At 45.8% G+C, this 16,308-nt stretch overlaps 5 protein-coding genes across 5 annotated transcripts; 3 read left to right on the forward strand and 2 right to left on the reverse strand.

Moving 5' to 3' along the window:
• Positions 1-3,939: 3,939 nt before the first annotated feature.
• N7478_010939 (fungal specific transcription factor domain-containing protein) lies at positions 3,940-5,951 on the forward strand (the record flags this gene model as incomplete). The annotated part of the gene is made up of 4 exons (XM_056927153.1): positions 3,940-4,267; positions 4,347-4,838; positions 4,903-5,287; positions 5,375-5,951. 4 exons carry the CDS (start codon positions 3,940-3,942, stop codon positions 5,949-5,951), a joined length of 1,782 nt encoding a protein of 593 aa, XP_056774201.1.
• Positions 5,952-7,260: 1,309 nt separating this feature from the next.
• N7478_010940 (uncharacterized protein) lies at positions 7,261-7,653 on the forward strand (the record flags this gene model as incomplete). Its single annotated transcript, XM_056927154.1, has 1 exon — positions 7,261-7,653. The coding sequence occupies one exon, from the start codon at positions 7,261-7,263 to the stop codon at positions 7,651-7,653; it is 393 nt and encodes a 130-aa protein (XP_056774202.1).
• Positions 7,654-7,825: 172 nt separating this feature from the next.
• N7478_010941 (NAD-dependent epimerase/dehydratase family protein) lies at positions 7,826-8,734 on the reverse strand (the record flags this gene model as incomplete). Its single annotated transcript, XM_056927155.1, has 1 exon — positions 7,826-8,734. The coding sequence occupies one exon, from the start codon at positions 8,732-8,734 to the stop codon at positions 7,826-7,828; it is 909 nt and encodes a 302-aa protein (XP_056774203.1).
• A 1,349-nt stretch (positions 8,735-10,083) lies between these two features.
• Positions 10,084-12,198, forward strand: N7478_010942 (IlvD/Edd family dehydratase; the record flags this gene model as incomplete). The annotated part of the gene is made up of 3 exons (XM_056927156.1): positions 10,084-10,677; positions 10,741-10,895; positions 10,989-12,198. The coding sequence occupies 3 exons, from the start codon at positions 10,084-10,086 to the stop codon at positions 12,196-12,198; spliced, it is 1,959 nt and encodes a 652-aa protein (XP_056774204.1).
• A 1,127-nt stretch (positions 12,199-13,325) lies between these two features.
• N7478_010943 (fungal specific transcription factor domain-containing protein) lies at positions 13,326-15,191 on the reverse strand (the record flags this gene model as incomplete). The annotated part of the gene is made up of 1 exon (XM_056927157.1): positions 13,326-15,191. The coding sequence occupies one exon, from the start codon at positions 15,189-15,191 to the stop codon at positions 13,326-13,328; it is 1,866 nt and encodes a 621-aa protein (XP_056774205.1).
• Positions 15,192-16,308: the final 1,117 nt, after the last annotated feature.

A 16,308-nucleotide genomic window follows, 5' to 3' on the forward strand; every position in this document is an offset into this window, starting at 1 on the left:
ATTCCTTCATTGAGATATTTTAGAACTATTCTTCGATGAATTTTGTTCTTTTGATTGCGTACAAAGAGATGAAATGACAGGAAAATACAATTTTGGCTGTGGATGTTTTTGCCTAATTAGGCTAGACCAGGAATTATACATCCATGGGCCAAATGACAGTGAATACAACTCCCACCTTAAGGGAAATTATTTACCAATTATGCTAAAGGAAACGCACAGCTTAGTGGGGATGTTGTTTCTTAGTGTAGCCATATAGAGATCCCCATAGTATCAGAGGGGAATGGGAGGCAATTGTCTGCATTTCAGACCCTATGCAAAGTTCAAAGCTCAAAGGCTTGATTCAAAGATTTGACAGTATCATTAGTCATATGCCATGGGCTGTTTCAGATTCAAATCATGGGAAGGGGTTTTCGAGGCACCAGACTTTGTGAGCGTTCATGGTAAGTATGGAGAATCCTATCCTGATGAAACTATGAGTGCTGATATCTATGTGACAACAGCGCTTGCGTCTTGAAGTATCATTTGGCATAGTGTCAGCCTTCCGAACTATAATGACAAACGGGAGACTTGTGGTTTCAAAAACCCTGTCATAGCCAATCGCATGAGTGCAGAAAACGACATGGCCAGCCCTTGTTATTATATAACCTCATCGAACATGATCTGGTATAAAGAATGTGTGCCTACAATCTGCTGCATTACCGTTGCAGTCCAAGAGTTAATTGGTTACGGAAGTGCGAAACAACTGTGTGAGGAGAGTCCTGGTGAATATAACTTTCATCCGCAAAACCCTCCCAAAGGCCCTGTTACAGGATGTTCAGTGAAAACATGGTATCTTCCTGGTCAGACATGGAGCGGTGTATTTGGAAGATATCGGACGAGGTGGAAGAATGTCGAGCCGAGTTGATGTCGATGTATCTAATGGACAACAAAGAGATTCTGTCAATTTTTGGTCACGACGATAAGACGGAAGCTACACCAGATGATTCTATGCCTATCCTATTCTCCTTAAAAACAAATACCATTATTTTATGCTGACATACTACAGTGCCTTATAATTTTTATCTGCAAATGGGAGCTCAAGAGTACAACCGACCAACCCCCACAGCCAAATGCAACACGCTTAGAATGATAAATACCCCTCCAACCCAAAGCACAGCCTAAAAAGTGTACCACTGTAGAGATTACTTCGGTCTCTCCACAGATCCTTGATTCTACTTGGTTGTCGCCTCATGTTATAAGGTTGAAGAATCAAAAGTTTAGGTCCGAAACAAGGGAAATCCTCTCGAGCCGAATAGCTGTCAGACTCCTGCAGTTTAGTAAGCTGATCAAGTGCAGAGTGAGGCAAGCCAGCGAAGGGACAACAATAGATCATTATTCAAGGCTCTATATGATAGAGTGCATAATGAATATAGAAATGGGGTAGTGCTAATGCGACCCCCCATCCTTCCCGATAGGGTAAGTTTGTCTTGTTTGCATACAATGCCAAAAGTTCTGCCACTTTTCTGCCACTTTTCTGCCGGACATGTAAATCCCCCGCTACCTTTCAAATGTTCTTCCTCTCCAGTTCATTTTACTCTCGCGCCATGACTTGACAAAAAGAAATTCAAAGCTTGAATCTGCTCAGCAATCATGTCCTTGGGATTGCTTCCAGTTGAATTGATCACAAGAATATGTAATAGTCTAGAAGTGCAAGATTGGCTCGCTTTCAGATTATCATGTCACGCATTTCACGAAAGATCACTCACAAATTTCGCTGAAACATATTGCAAAAGAATCCACTTCATGGTGATAAGCGAGAGCCTCTACGAATTAGAAGAACTTTCCAAGTCAGAAGTTTTCCGTCGGCACGTTCAAGAGCTGTGGATGATACCTTCCGTGTTCGAGGGGCTGGAAGCTACAAAGGGCATGTAGCCATCTAGCCATCTCATCAAAAAGTTGCCGACAAGTTAAGGGCGACGAATTGGAAACTCGGCATGCAATGCATGAATCCATGTTCACAGACCCTCAAACATTTTACAATCGGAGACTTAAGAAAGTGAGAATACTCAGCGAAGATTCTACCAGTTCACAACAAATCGACTATCAGGAAGGTATGGCGCCATTGGACCAACTAGGAGATGTCTTGCCGGCACTATCCCCAATATTTACGCCCGACTCGCCAGTATTTCCCAACATCAAGTTCGCCTGATTACACCATTCCAGCTTCGCCATAATTCCAGTCAACTTCCCCAGATTCGGAACCAGAATCACTACAAGGCGTATCTGTATCTCCACAGCATTCCTCCAAATCCGAATCATCAGAGTCAACGACGGCACAATACTTATCAAAAAAATACTGGACCACTTATGACCCATGGTCTCCTACGGAAATGATGGAATATGCAGCCGACACAGTCGACCCAACCCCATATAGGTCTATGCCCATTGAACCGAACATGACTTGTCTCGCTAGCTTCTTGGAACTCCTTCAGAAAGAGCTACCTCCCAACATACTACCGATTGACAATCACGTCTGTAATGGCAGAGAATATTTGATAAATTAAATAACAAAGTCTATTTCGACATGCACACTACAAGTGTTAATACCTTGTTTGATGATTGGATTTCTCGCTTAAACCCACAGGGGAAATTTCCATTTCCGCCAAGCAGAGTACAAGACAAAGGTTAGTATCGCTCTTACCCCATATAACCCTTGAATCATCTAATACAATTTAGAAATGAAAGAATGGTTCGATGGAATGCTGGGGAAAAATAGCGGATCATTGAAAGTATTTGACTATGACTATAAAAGGAAACCTTTGTGGGGATGTCTTTTTGGTTCTGATCGATGGGTCTAAATATCAGGCTCGCTTGATGATGGAGCTCCTTTCAATTGCTAGTAGCACATCATGATATGTACTAGCATAGTACACTTAACTTTCATGTAGAAAACACGGGATTTGAAATTATTCTTCTCTGATATCTCTCCATTAAAAGCCAATCAAAGTATATTCGGCTGAAAGCTCCCGAGGGGATTGTTCAGGTTGTTCGACACACACTTTTCAGCAACTGGAGCTCGCGCTTCTGATGGATTCGGACATGGAACTTTTAACTCTAAGAATCGCTGGGCTTGTAAGGTTAGCATTTAGTTCCTGTGTTAACTGAATATCATTCTTGCACGATCTTGCCTGCGGAACACTTTGAATCTTATTATCTTATCTCTTATATTAGCCACATTATTGAATCTGGACATTTCGTGTGTCCTTACACATGGGTCCCATATGCACAGGTCTAGTGTCAATACAGATGTCAGCTATAGTAGGGGAAAGGGCGGTGTCTCTATTAGGAGGGCGGGGAGCGGAAGGCGGTAGCAGGGAGCTTTACAAACAAGACAAACTTACCCTATTGGGAAGGAGGGGGGGGGGGGGGGTTGCATTAGCATCACCCTTTACATAGACACAACGGTTTGTCCCTCACGTCACAAAGCCTAGGGACTAAATTTGATGCAACCCGAACGAAACAGCTCGGAAGCCAAGGAAACGCGCCTGTTCCCATCCTCCATCAATACGGGGGTGGGGCTCGCGTCAAGATATTTGTTATGCCCATCCGAAACAGCCGAGCAGCAGCAGCTTGCATCTTTTGCCGTGAAAAGAAGGTAGTTGCACACCGTCAGCCGTATATTACGAATTAATTTCCCTCTGATAAATATCCTATATAGCTCAAGTGTGATGCTCAAAAGCCCACGTGTGGTCACTGCTTAGCCAAGGGCATCGATTGCCAACAAGGCTCTATCCGAGATAAGCCGAGGTAAAGGCTCCAGAGCTCTAGTGACGCGATGAAAATGAGTTGAACGCGCTTACAAACAAAACTAGGCCTACAAACCGTCGCATCGCTCAATTAGAGCGCGAAAATGCCCTGCTACGGCAGCAAGGTGGGCTGAGGCCCAGCAGCAGTTCTGCCATGGACGAGGATTTGTCCATGATATCAACAGATGCGTCCTTCGCTACCCTCAGTCCGAATCACGATCGAATAGACAATACAACGTCTGGCAATATTAACTCATCGCCGGTCGACACAGTGAATGGCTTGAGTAACGGCTCATCACATCCAGAAGCACCAGATAGCGACTTCCGTAGAAGCACTGCCTCATTATACCATGGTCCAACCAGTGCTGTCTACGACGGAACCACCAATTCAAAAAATAATGATGAAAATGCGGAATGGGCAAGCTCACCTGTTAATGAGGCGTGGACAAGAAGCCACCTGTTTGCTGAAACAGCGCGTCAAAGTACGACCTCGCCCTTCTTTTTTCAATTGAACATTCAGCTGATCAGTGCCAGGACAAATGGAACTCCTAAACATCACAGCTGGAAAGCTCGATTTCGATGGTCTCGACCCGGAGATTGGAATGCACCTCCTGTCAATTTACTGGTGTCGCCAACTCTATACAGCGCAAATCATCTACCGGCCAGTCTTCATGCGAGATATGGCGTGCAACGGGCCATACTTTTCCAAATTGCTCTTGAATGCCATCTTGTTCACTGTTTCAAAACATTGCTCACGGCCTGAACTTCGATCGGACCCAGATGACATTACTACTACCGGATGGCGTTTTCGTCAGCGATTTTCGGAGCTTCTGCGTGACAGCTTTGACAAGAGCGAAATTACCACTATCCAAGCCCTTCTGATTATGTCAAATTCTCTATTTTCAAGATGCGATGAGCGAAGTCTATCTTGGTTGTATGCAGGAAATGCATTTAATATGATGATTGATTTGGGGCTGCATGTTCTTCCTTCGCCAAACAAGATGTCTGCGGAGGATCTCGAGGTCCGCAAGAGGGTTCTGTGGGGCGCATACTGTGAGTCTGAATATACAAATATCTTTCGCGCTGATAATTTGAGCTTAACTGGATTTTATTTTAGCCATTGATAAGATCCAGTGTCTCTACCAGGGAAGGCCGCCACTTCTCCGCTACATGAACTTTAAGGCATCGCTTCACTTCCTGGACGACTATGACGAACTAGATCCATTCCAGGAAATAACTTACACCCCCGTGAAGCAACAATCAATGATACCATCGCTCAATGTGTCATTACTAACTAAGCTCTGTGAGTTGTCGATGATCATCGACCGAATCCTATGCGAGCTGTACTCCGAGTCTCGACAAATGAGCCAAAATCAAAGTCAAACAATATCTGACGAAATCAACTCCGAACTGGCTAATTGGCGACGAAATCTTCCACCACAGCTTGACTATATCTCCCATCCAGCCGAATCCGTTCCTCTCCCTCAAGCATTCTGTCTCCTGTGAGTATTCTTTGACTATTCTACAGTGCGCCTGCTAATAAATCTAAACAGAGCCCTTTTCAACGTTCTAATAATACTCTCCCAAAGACCGCTATTCACTAGCAGCTACAATCAAAATGATACCCCAGGCACGGCTCACGAATCCGTGAATACCTGTACAGCAGCCGCAAACCAGATCGTCCAAATCCTCCACGACTACTCGCAACGGTTCTCAATAGGCAGCGCACCATACATGCTCTCATACGCCACATATATCAGCGCAACAATCCATGCCCGAGTAGTTGCACAAAAAGGAAGAAATTCAAATTCTTTCCAGTCACTACTTCTATGTCGGAATGTCCTTAAAAAGCATCAACGTCTCTACGCTGCTGCTGGGAAAGCTCGAGCTAATCTCAACAAACTTATTACGAATCTCAACATTTCCATCACAGAGGAAGATGAACAGGTGTCGGGACCAGTGGAAAGCGGAACTAGAAGCCAGAACCAGATTCTTGTACAGGAAACAACTCCATCACTTGATGCAACCAATGTTACGCCGCAAGCTATGGAACTACAATCGCCGCAGTTGAACTGGGAGCTTTCGGATTTGGATATTGAGGCTATCGCTCAGGGTTTTCGTCTAGAAGGTGAATTGGATTACCTTATGCGCCCGTCAGGCTTGTAAACTTTGTTGTCATTTCCTAAACAGGTCAGTCCAGAAAGGTGTGGAATGTATTAGCAACTCTGAGCCATTTTATGGAGGGGTGATTCTAGCCAATCGGATCGTTTTAATCCGAGTTTTTGAGAGGTGAAAGTGGAACCCCATCAAGAACATCCATCGTTACGTAGCCAATGCCAGCTGTATGAATTTCGAACAGAAAGGAAAGGACTGCCAGCCAGTTTAAAATCTTGAACTGTAATGAGTTGATAAATAATCTTTCATTCCCAAAATATTTTGTTTCGTATCAACACAGTCGTCTGAGATGATCGCGTGGTTGTTCTTGACCTCCCAGTATGGTCCTATTTCCAGTCGTGCACGAGGGGGGATAATATGTGAGGTACCGCGTATCGGAGTAACCAAAGGTGATTTGTATGGTTCTGAAGAACACCTGCTGTGATGAAATGCTGCACAACGCATTTCTCAACCTACCTATAAGCTAGTTGGAATGTGACACTTAATCACCGAAGACCTTACTCGATATCCGATTCCCCTTCAACGATTTGCTAACGATTGCACTCGCTTGATATGTCGGGACCGACAAATTGACAACATGACGCTTGCTGGCTAAAAGGAACAACTTTTTCTGGATTGTCGATATGTCTATTTGTGGCATCAAGAATTGGCTGTACTAATTCCCAGAGGGGCGCGCTGGGGATGTCCATAATAGCGACGAGTGTACGGTCAAAGGATACCAAGGAAAATCGAATCCTGGTTAAAATCAAAGTACGGAGTTTGGAAGAAAAAATATGTACACAAGGCGGATTGTCCGACAACTCCCTTGTTATTTACGAAGTCATATATGATCTCAATCAAGCTTGAAAGCTATACCTTCACGCTAATAAAGACGAGGATGTCATCCAATCGGATTATCTGATCTAAAGCCAGATGCTACATCCTCTCCATATGTCCACTGTCTAGTGTACGCACTGGAGTCAGCTGGCCATGTTGTTTCGGTCATCGTGACAAGCCAGCAACGCTCATGGGTTGGCAAAGCACACTTCATTGACCGAGTCATCACTCCAACTTATTACACTCCGGGGCCAGTCTTCCAATATGCGGGGTCGATATCTGACGTCCCACCAACAAAAACAAATGAAAGCTGCGACAACAATCATTAGGTTCTCATTAACTCTACGCCAGCAAGCTGTGTGTAAATCGGACTGAGCCATTACTTCAAGGACCGGGGACCCGTCGATCTAGTTTTCTCAGGTCCGAATGTAGGTCAGAACCCCAGTGTTCTTTCTCTTTGTCAAGCGGAACCATTGGAGCTGCAATGGAAGGCGCTTTGTGTGGCAAGCGGGCCGTTGCCATATCTTTTGAAGATAAGAACAACCAGCATGACCCCGCTGCTGTTACAGAAGCCTCGAATCATGCCGTCAAGTTGATTCAGCATCTCCACGGATCATGTCCTGAGGACGTCGGCCTGTACACTGTTAATAAGGCATTAAAGATGTGTATTAGCCCACAATGCATTTTGTATACGATCATGTTCAAGAATCAATGGTCATCAGGTATCTCTTCGTTCCAGGAGGTTATCTCTGCCGAGTCGGGTCGCCCACAGAAACAATTTAGATGGGCACGAAAGCTCAATGATATCCTGGCGAGTTTACACAATGGCGGTCCGACCGATGATGGACTGGTTGTTGAAAGGGGATTTACTAGGTGAGTGGTACCGATTCTCTATATTCCGCCGGATCTTCTGCTAACGAATTCTTCTTAGCGTCACCCCTCTACAAGCAAATTTTATGCACACTTCTGGCTACGAGGGCGATATTAAGCTAGCACAGAGAATCATTGACATGGACTTCAATAAGATCATATTGCATAGACTATTGAAATCATTCATAATACTTCTGCCATGGATGATTTTGACGGAATCCTAACAGTTCTCTGATCTTCTTGTTCGCAAGAGGAGCCTCCCGTGCACCCATCGCACGAGTAAATGGTGTGTTAGGGAAGACCCTCCTCAAGAACTCGGTGGTAGAGGGCTCATAGTTCGTGATCTCATCATTCACAGCATTGAAGACTTGGAAGCCAAGGCCGGCCTTCTGAACGGCCAAATCACAAATTTGTCCCAAGTCTCTCGAATCAATATAAGACCAGCCATGTGCAGCCCAGCCGTCGGGTTTCTTTACATAAGAATCGAACATCTCCTCTTTATACTCTTCAGGTGAAACGATTCTCCCAATCCGAAGAACATAGATATCGGATCCGTATCTCCGCGCATACCCACGTGCCACACGCTCGCCGCACATTTTCGAAATAGCATACGTATCCGTTGGATTGACATCGATTTCTTCATCCACAGGGAAAGAGGGATACTCAACATCACCCTCTGCATAGGCAATTCCGTAAACCGAAACAGAGCTAGCAAGAACAATCTTCTTGATGCCTAGCCTAGAAGCAGCCTCAATGACGTTGTATTGGGAGGTCGCATTGCAGCGGAACGTCTCGGTATCAGGTACAAGCATGGGCCGCGCAAATGAGGCGAGATGAATCACTGCATCTGGGAGTAAACCTAGTGGCTCGCGGAATGGCTCTGTCAGATGAAAATGAGAACTAAACGCGCTATAAGCTTGCCCTGCGTCGGTCAAATCAACGCGCATTGTATGTACGCGGTCGCTAAGAGGAGCAGGCAAAGGCACCAAGTCGAGGTTGAGAATGTCATGGCCTTGATCGAGAAGATACTGAATGATATGTTGGCCGGCTTTACCCGAGCCTCCAGTGACAATGATGCGTTTTCCCATTTTTGGTTTGGTTTTGGTTGGGTTGAGAGAAGGATGGCGAGTCCAGAATATTCAGGAGGGTGAAATGGTTATATGGGATATTTTGGGATGCGACCCAATTATTTCGTCTTCAAATCAAATCCATCCCACTCAAGTCGGCAATTTGTATGACGTTTCGGATCCGCAGAACCCCATATAGCGGGGGTGGGGGAGTAAGAATAGTCGGGATATCACTTTCCGGACTCGACAACTGGGTGCCGTGATCCGTCGGGATCGGAATTTACCTCGGGATTGTACTTGTAGAAAATAGATAAGAAGATAACTATATTCCTCTTTCTTGCTTCTGAATCTTTTTTTGATAAATATTTGAAGTTGAGAAAATATGTTAAATATCTTGGGGAAGCTAACGGAACTGAATTTTGATCAAGCTGCAGCAGCTGAGACGAGGAAGCTTTGAGCCTACCTGTAGCCGCGCAGTGTATCATAATATTAACATTATTAGATGCGACTAGTACTATGGCCTTATGAAAATCCCCTTTTCCTGCTCTCTTCAGTAATGTCATGTACAACTAGTAGACGCCTTGTCGAAATGTATCTCTTCCCACTGTCTTGTATCCCTTCATTCCTTAAAGTTGATCGTTTAAAAGGCCCTCCTTCATTCACTTTCCAGCTGCCTTCTTCCCATTTTACTTGACCCGTTTTTTTCTTCTTGAAATCATAGTTGTAATTATTGCTTTATCAATGAGATCCTATGGCATTGTTACTGGCCGAGTAGGCCATACGAACGTATCAAATCGCGTAGGACCGAGTGAGTAGTCTCTTATAAAGTAGCATTTATCTTCCTTCTATCTAAAATCGAAGTTTTGGCTCGCATTTCCATTTACTCACTAGAACAAAGCGAAAATGCAGCTTAGAACTAACCAATGTGAAAAAATGGTCCGAAAGGTGGGATTCCGAGATGCCGGTGACATTTTCGACTTCAGAGTATCTAGAAGTAAGTATTGAGAGGTAAATATCATTTAAATAAGGCCTTACGCTTCTCAAGGCGAAGTAGTTCGACAGATGGGGATACTTATATGCACATTTAAGTCACTTTGTGCAGCGACCGATCTCGGAACAGGACTTTCCGGAATGACGCATCGGGCCCAGATACGTGGGGGTTGAAGATTCGGAGCCGACTTTTGACCCACCAATTTTGAAATCAAGAACCAAAGGTTGGTCACCCCATTTTGCGGGGCTCCCAATGGGATTTTCACAATCCGGAGAAATATCGATGATTCAACTGGGGTACATATAAGAAGAGACACGAGACCCCGAACAACTTCCCGCAGAAGACCCAAGAACTCACATCGAGCCACATCAAGTTCAATATGTCGTGCTCAACCAAAAAATCATGCGAGGGTTGCTCCTGCAGTGGCAAGACAGAAGCCGCCCCGGTTCAGATTGAGGACTGCGTGGAAGAACTCAAAGCCCTCCGCCGACGCAACCAAGAGCTCGAGACAAGACTCGGACTCGCAGCTGAGAATGGGACAGCGACTATCGTCCGTCAACCGGGCCGAACACTTCGCTCGTCGGCATGGTTCGACTGTCGGACTGATCCTGGTATGACAGCAATTTACATGGAGCGGTACTTCAATTATGGTATCACGCGAGAGGAGCTCATGTCTGGTAAACCGATGATTGGTATTGCGCAGACAGGTTCTGATATTGCACCTTGTAATCGCCACCATATTGAGCTGTCAAAGCGAGTCCGAGAGGGTATTCGGACGGCGGGTGGTATTGCTTTTGAATTCCCGACACATCCTATTCAGGAGACTTCACGACGACCTACTGCGACATTAGACCGTAATCTGGCATACCTTAGTATGGTTGAGGTGTTGACTGGTTATTTCCTGGATGGTGTTGTTCTCTTGACTGGGTGCGATAAGACCACTCCGGCTTGCTTGATGGCTGCTGCTACTGTGGTAAGTCTTTCTGCATGATACTACTATCAATAACTTGAATAAACATATGCTGATTCTGCGCAGAATATTCCTGCAATTTGTCTCAATGTCGGGCCTATGTTGAATGGTTACGACAAAGGCGCTTTAACAGGTGCTGGCTCTGTGCTATGGAAAGGCCGAGAGATGTACGCCACAGGCGAAATTGATGAGTCCCAATTCATGGATTACATTTCTACAGGGTAAGTCTCCCCTTTGCTCATAGGCATGAGTTCAAATTCTGTGGAACAGGCATTCTAAAATGGCAATGGGACTCCAATCTGACAATTCAATAGAACCCCTTCAGTTGGCCACTGCAACACAATGGGAACAGCCTCAACTATGAATGCCCTTGCAGAGGCCCTCGGCATGGCTCTGCCAGGATCTGCCGCCATCCCAGCTGCCTACAGACACAGAGGACAATGCGCCTACGAAACAGGAAAACAGATTGTCGAGATGGTCGAATCCGACCGCAAGCCCAGCGACCTGATGACCCGCGAAGCATTCGAAAATGCCATTGTCGCAAACGCTGCATTCGGCGGTAGTACTAATGCTCCTATTCATCTACTCGCAATTGCGCAGCACATGGGAGTCGAATTATCCATGGATGATTGGGACAACCTTGGGTCTCACATTCCTCTCCTCCTGAATATGATGCCATCAGGCGAGTACCTGGGTGAAGAGTATTTCCGCGCTGGAGGTCTACCGGCAATTATGGCGGAACTTCTGGATGCAGGAAAGATAAATGGCGATGCCTTAACGTGTAATGGAAAGACGATGTCTCAGAATGTTCGCGGGAAGCACTCGTGGGATAGAAGGGTAATCAAGCCTTATGATGAACCGCTCATGAAAGATGCGGGCTTCATTCACTTGAAAGGTACTCTATTTGATTCGGCAATTATGAAGATTTGTGCGATTTCACCTGCATTCCGAGAACGATATCTTTCCAATCCCGAAGATCCAATGGCCTTTGAGGGGTCAGTCATGGTTTTTGACGGACCTGAAGATTACCACGAGCGACTGGAGCATATCCCAGAAATTGACGATAAAACGATCTTGATCATGCGTGGTGTTGGTCCTTTGGGATACCCAGGCGCGGCGGAGGTGGTCAACATGCATCCACCAGGCAGACTTCTCAAGCAAGGCGTCGATGCATTATTCTGCATTGGAGATGGACGACAATCAGGAACATCTGGCAGTCCGTCTATTTTGAATGCTAGCCCCGAGGCTGCTGCCGGTGGAAACTTGGCTATTCTGAAGAATGGAGACAAGTTGCGTATTGATTTACCGAAGCGACGAGTGGATATCCTTATCAGCGATGAGGAGCTACAGGAGAGGAGGAAGGAAATGCTTTCGAAGGATTATCCGCTTGTACCAAGTGGTACTCCCTGGCAGGAAATTTTCCGCCAAGAAACAGATCAACTCTCCAACGGTATGGTGCTACGAAAAGCTGTGAAGTACCAGCGCCTGGCACAAACAAATGGTGTCCCAAGACATAACCATTAATAAATGTACATCAATAGAGTAATGCTACGTGAATATCCTATTTCTGTTACTTTTGCTTCTTGTGAATAATCTGAATGAAATAGCTTGTCTTCGATGGCTTAACCTTCAAAGACAGTCATGGTAGAGAGAAATCACTAATAATATCGAGCCATTTTCAAAGAAATGTAAGATCGTCTGCCTACACGCACTGGATGTGGAATTTCTGAGGCGTGCATCGCCAATGCATTTCAGGTGGGTGTATGTCATCTTTTCATTGGCGTATAGACAGATCTAAGCATGGCTTCTACACTATTGACAAGTTAGTTTCATATTCGGGATCTGGTATGAATGCCCATTGGAGTGTAGCTCGGACGATCTGCACATATCGTCTGTGGTCTACGACTGCTTCATATCGATGAATCATCTTTCGGACCGGTGCGCGCATTGAATATTCCCAAAGAGGTGACCAAAAGGCGCGAGGGCAACGTTGTTGTATGGCTTCCTCGTTCCAAGTTCGGGCAATGGGTAGTATAGATTACTTTCTTCGAAAGGTCGGCGCCTTGGATGGGCAGAAGTAGTGGGCATTAATATTGACGGGGCTTTTGGCGCTGTGGGCAATGGCGATATCAAGTATTGGGAGCTTGTATTGGGCAACTTGGTTGATAGTGAAGTCCTTTGCAGAGCTTAGTTGGTAATGGGCTGGAATGGGCTGGGTGAGGTTTGTAGCAATGCATGGCATGCGGCGCATTAATACCTAGAGCTGGTAGAATGGTAGTTAGATAGGACAGTCACCACGTTTGAGGTAGAAAAACAGTTTCTAGAAAGAATAAGAAAGCTATTATCACGATATTCGCTCCATAAAACGCCTCGAACGCCGCGCTAGACTACTCAACCGTAGTAGAGTGAGTCGAAGAACGCAATTTCAACATTGTTGTGCAAAATGGGACAAAAACCAATCTGTCGTTAGTCGTCAATCCAGCTTTGAGGATTTTGGATGTTCTCTTATGCTTAACCGTCAATGACATTAGAGCAGTAGGATGAACCCTCTCAGGGTGTTCCAAGAGTATGTCGCATATCCATCTTGAATGACCAAAAAATAATCATTCATGATTTGTTTATCCAAGAAAAACTATCAGTTGCGGGGATAGTTAGCCTGGTTTGTCATAGCTGGGAGCTGGCGTAGTCTTACCTTCCCATCCCCATTCTCCCATAACATTTACCCAGTGCAAACGACTTCTGATCGTTCTCCCAAACTCAATATGCTCCAATGGTGAAAGTGCAGAGCCTCTTCTTGAAGACCGGGGGTTCGGAATCACAGAGCCTGATACACTTTTCCTGGACCTCTCATGCTGATCGTTTGATCTCGTGCGGTTATGAAGCCTCCTTGAATTACCTTTAACCTCCGATGACCGGAAGCCAGAATTCAAATTTTTCTCACTATCGGCAGACATGGGTGCAGTTGATCCAGGAGGAGCAGGGTTTTGTCGCTCTTGCTGAGCCTTCAGCTTGTCTCGGCGGGCCCAAACTTCGCGTATAACATCAAGACAACGATCGACGCCACCAAGCATCAATCGCGATTGAACAACAGACCATCGATCCATTACCCATTTTCGATCATCATCGTCATCAACCTCAGCCCCAGCAGCCAACAAAGGGAACATTTGGATAATAGTTGTGCGAGATGTGGGTGGTACAGTTGCCAGGAGTATCAATACCCGCTTTGCCAACTCCTCCGCTGATTCAGATGGCATTTCCGGAATAGCTTGGTGAAGGTACAACAGTGTTGCCGAGCGATATGCATGTGCCACTTGAATACTATGCTGCACTTCGGACGTAGGATCCTCAGGCGGCTCGAACCAATGAGGTGGTTCCCATTGTTCAACAAGAGATTTTAGCTCCATTCCTTGCGACACGATGGAAACTGAATTAGAAGAGCATTTTCGCACTTTTTGGACTAGTCTTGCAACACGGCCAATGAGAGGAAACAGTGTTACACCGCAGCCCATTAATGGGTCAATCTCATGAACAGCATCACCTGGGAGTTCGAAGATTGCCGGGTCGAAGTCTTGAGGACTTGACTCATCCAGAGAAGTTAGTCGTGCAATGACATCCATGTATGTCCAGGTATTATAGAGAAATCGAATACGGTCCAACTCGTCATGCTGAAGGCCACCCTGAAGGCCTGAATTAAGTACTTGCAGCATCAATGCCTTTGCCCCACGTAGATGTTGAACACATGTGCGAGTATTTTGATCCCATGTATCGGCAAAAGCTAGAGCAAGGCTTGTCGCTAGCGCTGTATCGGCTCGCATGTTTTGTATTTGTTCTCGAAGACAAGTCATACTCTGCCGCATATGTTTGACACCATGGACTCGCAAGGATGGGTTCTCCTTTGAAGAGTGAAAAGCCGATAACGCAAATAACGCATGATATAGAGCGGGTGTATCCTTAGCGAGCGGCCAAATCAAAGTTCGCCATGGATTTTCGGTTCTTCCATCTTTGACGGACAAGATGCCACATGTCAACTTATCAAAGCGCATGGCTAACATCTCTTGGCTCTCCTCTGCCAATGACGGCTGACTGGGCAGACTTGAAAAATCAAACACATCATCATCTTGACCTGGAAGGAAAAAGCTCCAAGAATTTGATGCAGCGTTTGTCTCTCGAATTATTTCTTCAATCTCTTCGTTATCTTCTTCCATGAATTGAGAAAAGTTGAACTCTGTATCGGAGGGTCCCTGGTATGCTTGTGGGCTGTAGCCTACAGGGCCTGAAGCAATATCAATATTCGTATCAGGGCCTAGTTCGTCACTGAAGGGCACAGTGCCTGGAAATGGCTCAAGGAAAGCAAGGAAGTCAAGTGGGTCCGGCTCGAAAGAATGAGAGACGGCGATACCGGGGACTGTCTGTTCGTTTGATGAAGGCTGCTCAGGCACCGCCGTGAACTCATCAAAGGAATCATGATGGCTGTCTCCAGATGCATAGCTCTTGCTGCTTTCTGGTGAACTGTGCATATACGAGTCTTGGGGCGATAGATTTGCTGGAATCGACTGGACCGGTATGGGCGATCCTGATACTTCGGTGGTAGGGGGAGTAGGGACATGATTGTTTGGGAGAGAGAACGATGAACGGAGAGATTCATCAACTGGTAAACAAGACATACTATAAGAATCTGCGCAAACGTTCAAAGGATTGGACTGATATATTTACCTTTCTTCGGTTTGGGTGTAGGGCGACTAACAGCCAGAGTTGTTTCCTCAAAGGGTCGCCATTTGAAGTCCTTTTTGTACCCACCACAAGTCACCTTACGTCGTTCGCACTGATGACAAAAGGGCTTCGTCTCATCGCACTTCAACCGTTTCGCCTTGCAGGTAATACATCCTGGGCGCAACGGAGTAATCGGGTCAGCGTTCTGCGTAGGCAGTTAGGCGGCATGTGCCCATTCTCAAACCCTGTGGTTTCAATTTTATTTCATTTCATCATAGATAAAACCGTACCGTTACGACTCTTGGTTTGCTTTGGCTTTTGCTTTGTGGCCGTCTGCTTCGATTTCTTGGTGGGCGAAGTAGACTTTCCCCGCGTTGACGTCGGAGCCGGTTCGGTCGAGTCTAGAATCTTGGACGGAGATGGGATTTTGATTGTTTCCATACCAAGGCAGTCTTCAGAATTACAGGCCCTCTAGGCAAAAGATTCCAGTGAGCTGAGGAAGAGAAGAAGAAAGCGAAGAACAGATAAGAGAATAGATAGCAAGTGGGTATTTCAGAAAGATATAATGAAGATAGGACGGCGGAGACAGCGAATGACAAGGAAGTAGATACGAATCCGCGAGCGAGACCCGGAAATGGACGGTAGACGGTGATAAGGCCCATGCGGGGGTGCCGATCCTGGAGCCGTCTGAGGGGTTGGTTCAAGGCGAGGCGATTGTAATCTGAACCGAGCAATGTGTTGTTCAAGATGGCTTGCAAGATTTGTGGAAAGAATGTTGAATCCAGCAAGAAGTCTTGTGGGATATAGAAGAGAATGTAATACCCCAGATTAACATAAAAGAAGATCGCCCTGGTGATGTGTTCGATTGGAGACGGCGAGGCGGTCGTGCGGGGGATTCGAGAAGAAAGTCGAAAGTCAAATCAG

Source organism: Penicillium angulare (assembly GCF_028827245.1).
Source record: "Penicillium angulare strain IBT 27051 chromosome Unknown utg000008l_segment0_segment0, whole genome shotgun sequence".
NCBI classification, from domain to species: Eukaryota; Fungi; Ascomycota; class Eurotiomycetes; order Eurotiales; family Aspergillaceae; genus Penicillium; species Penicillium angulare.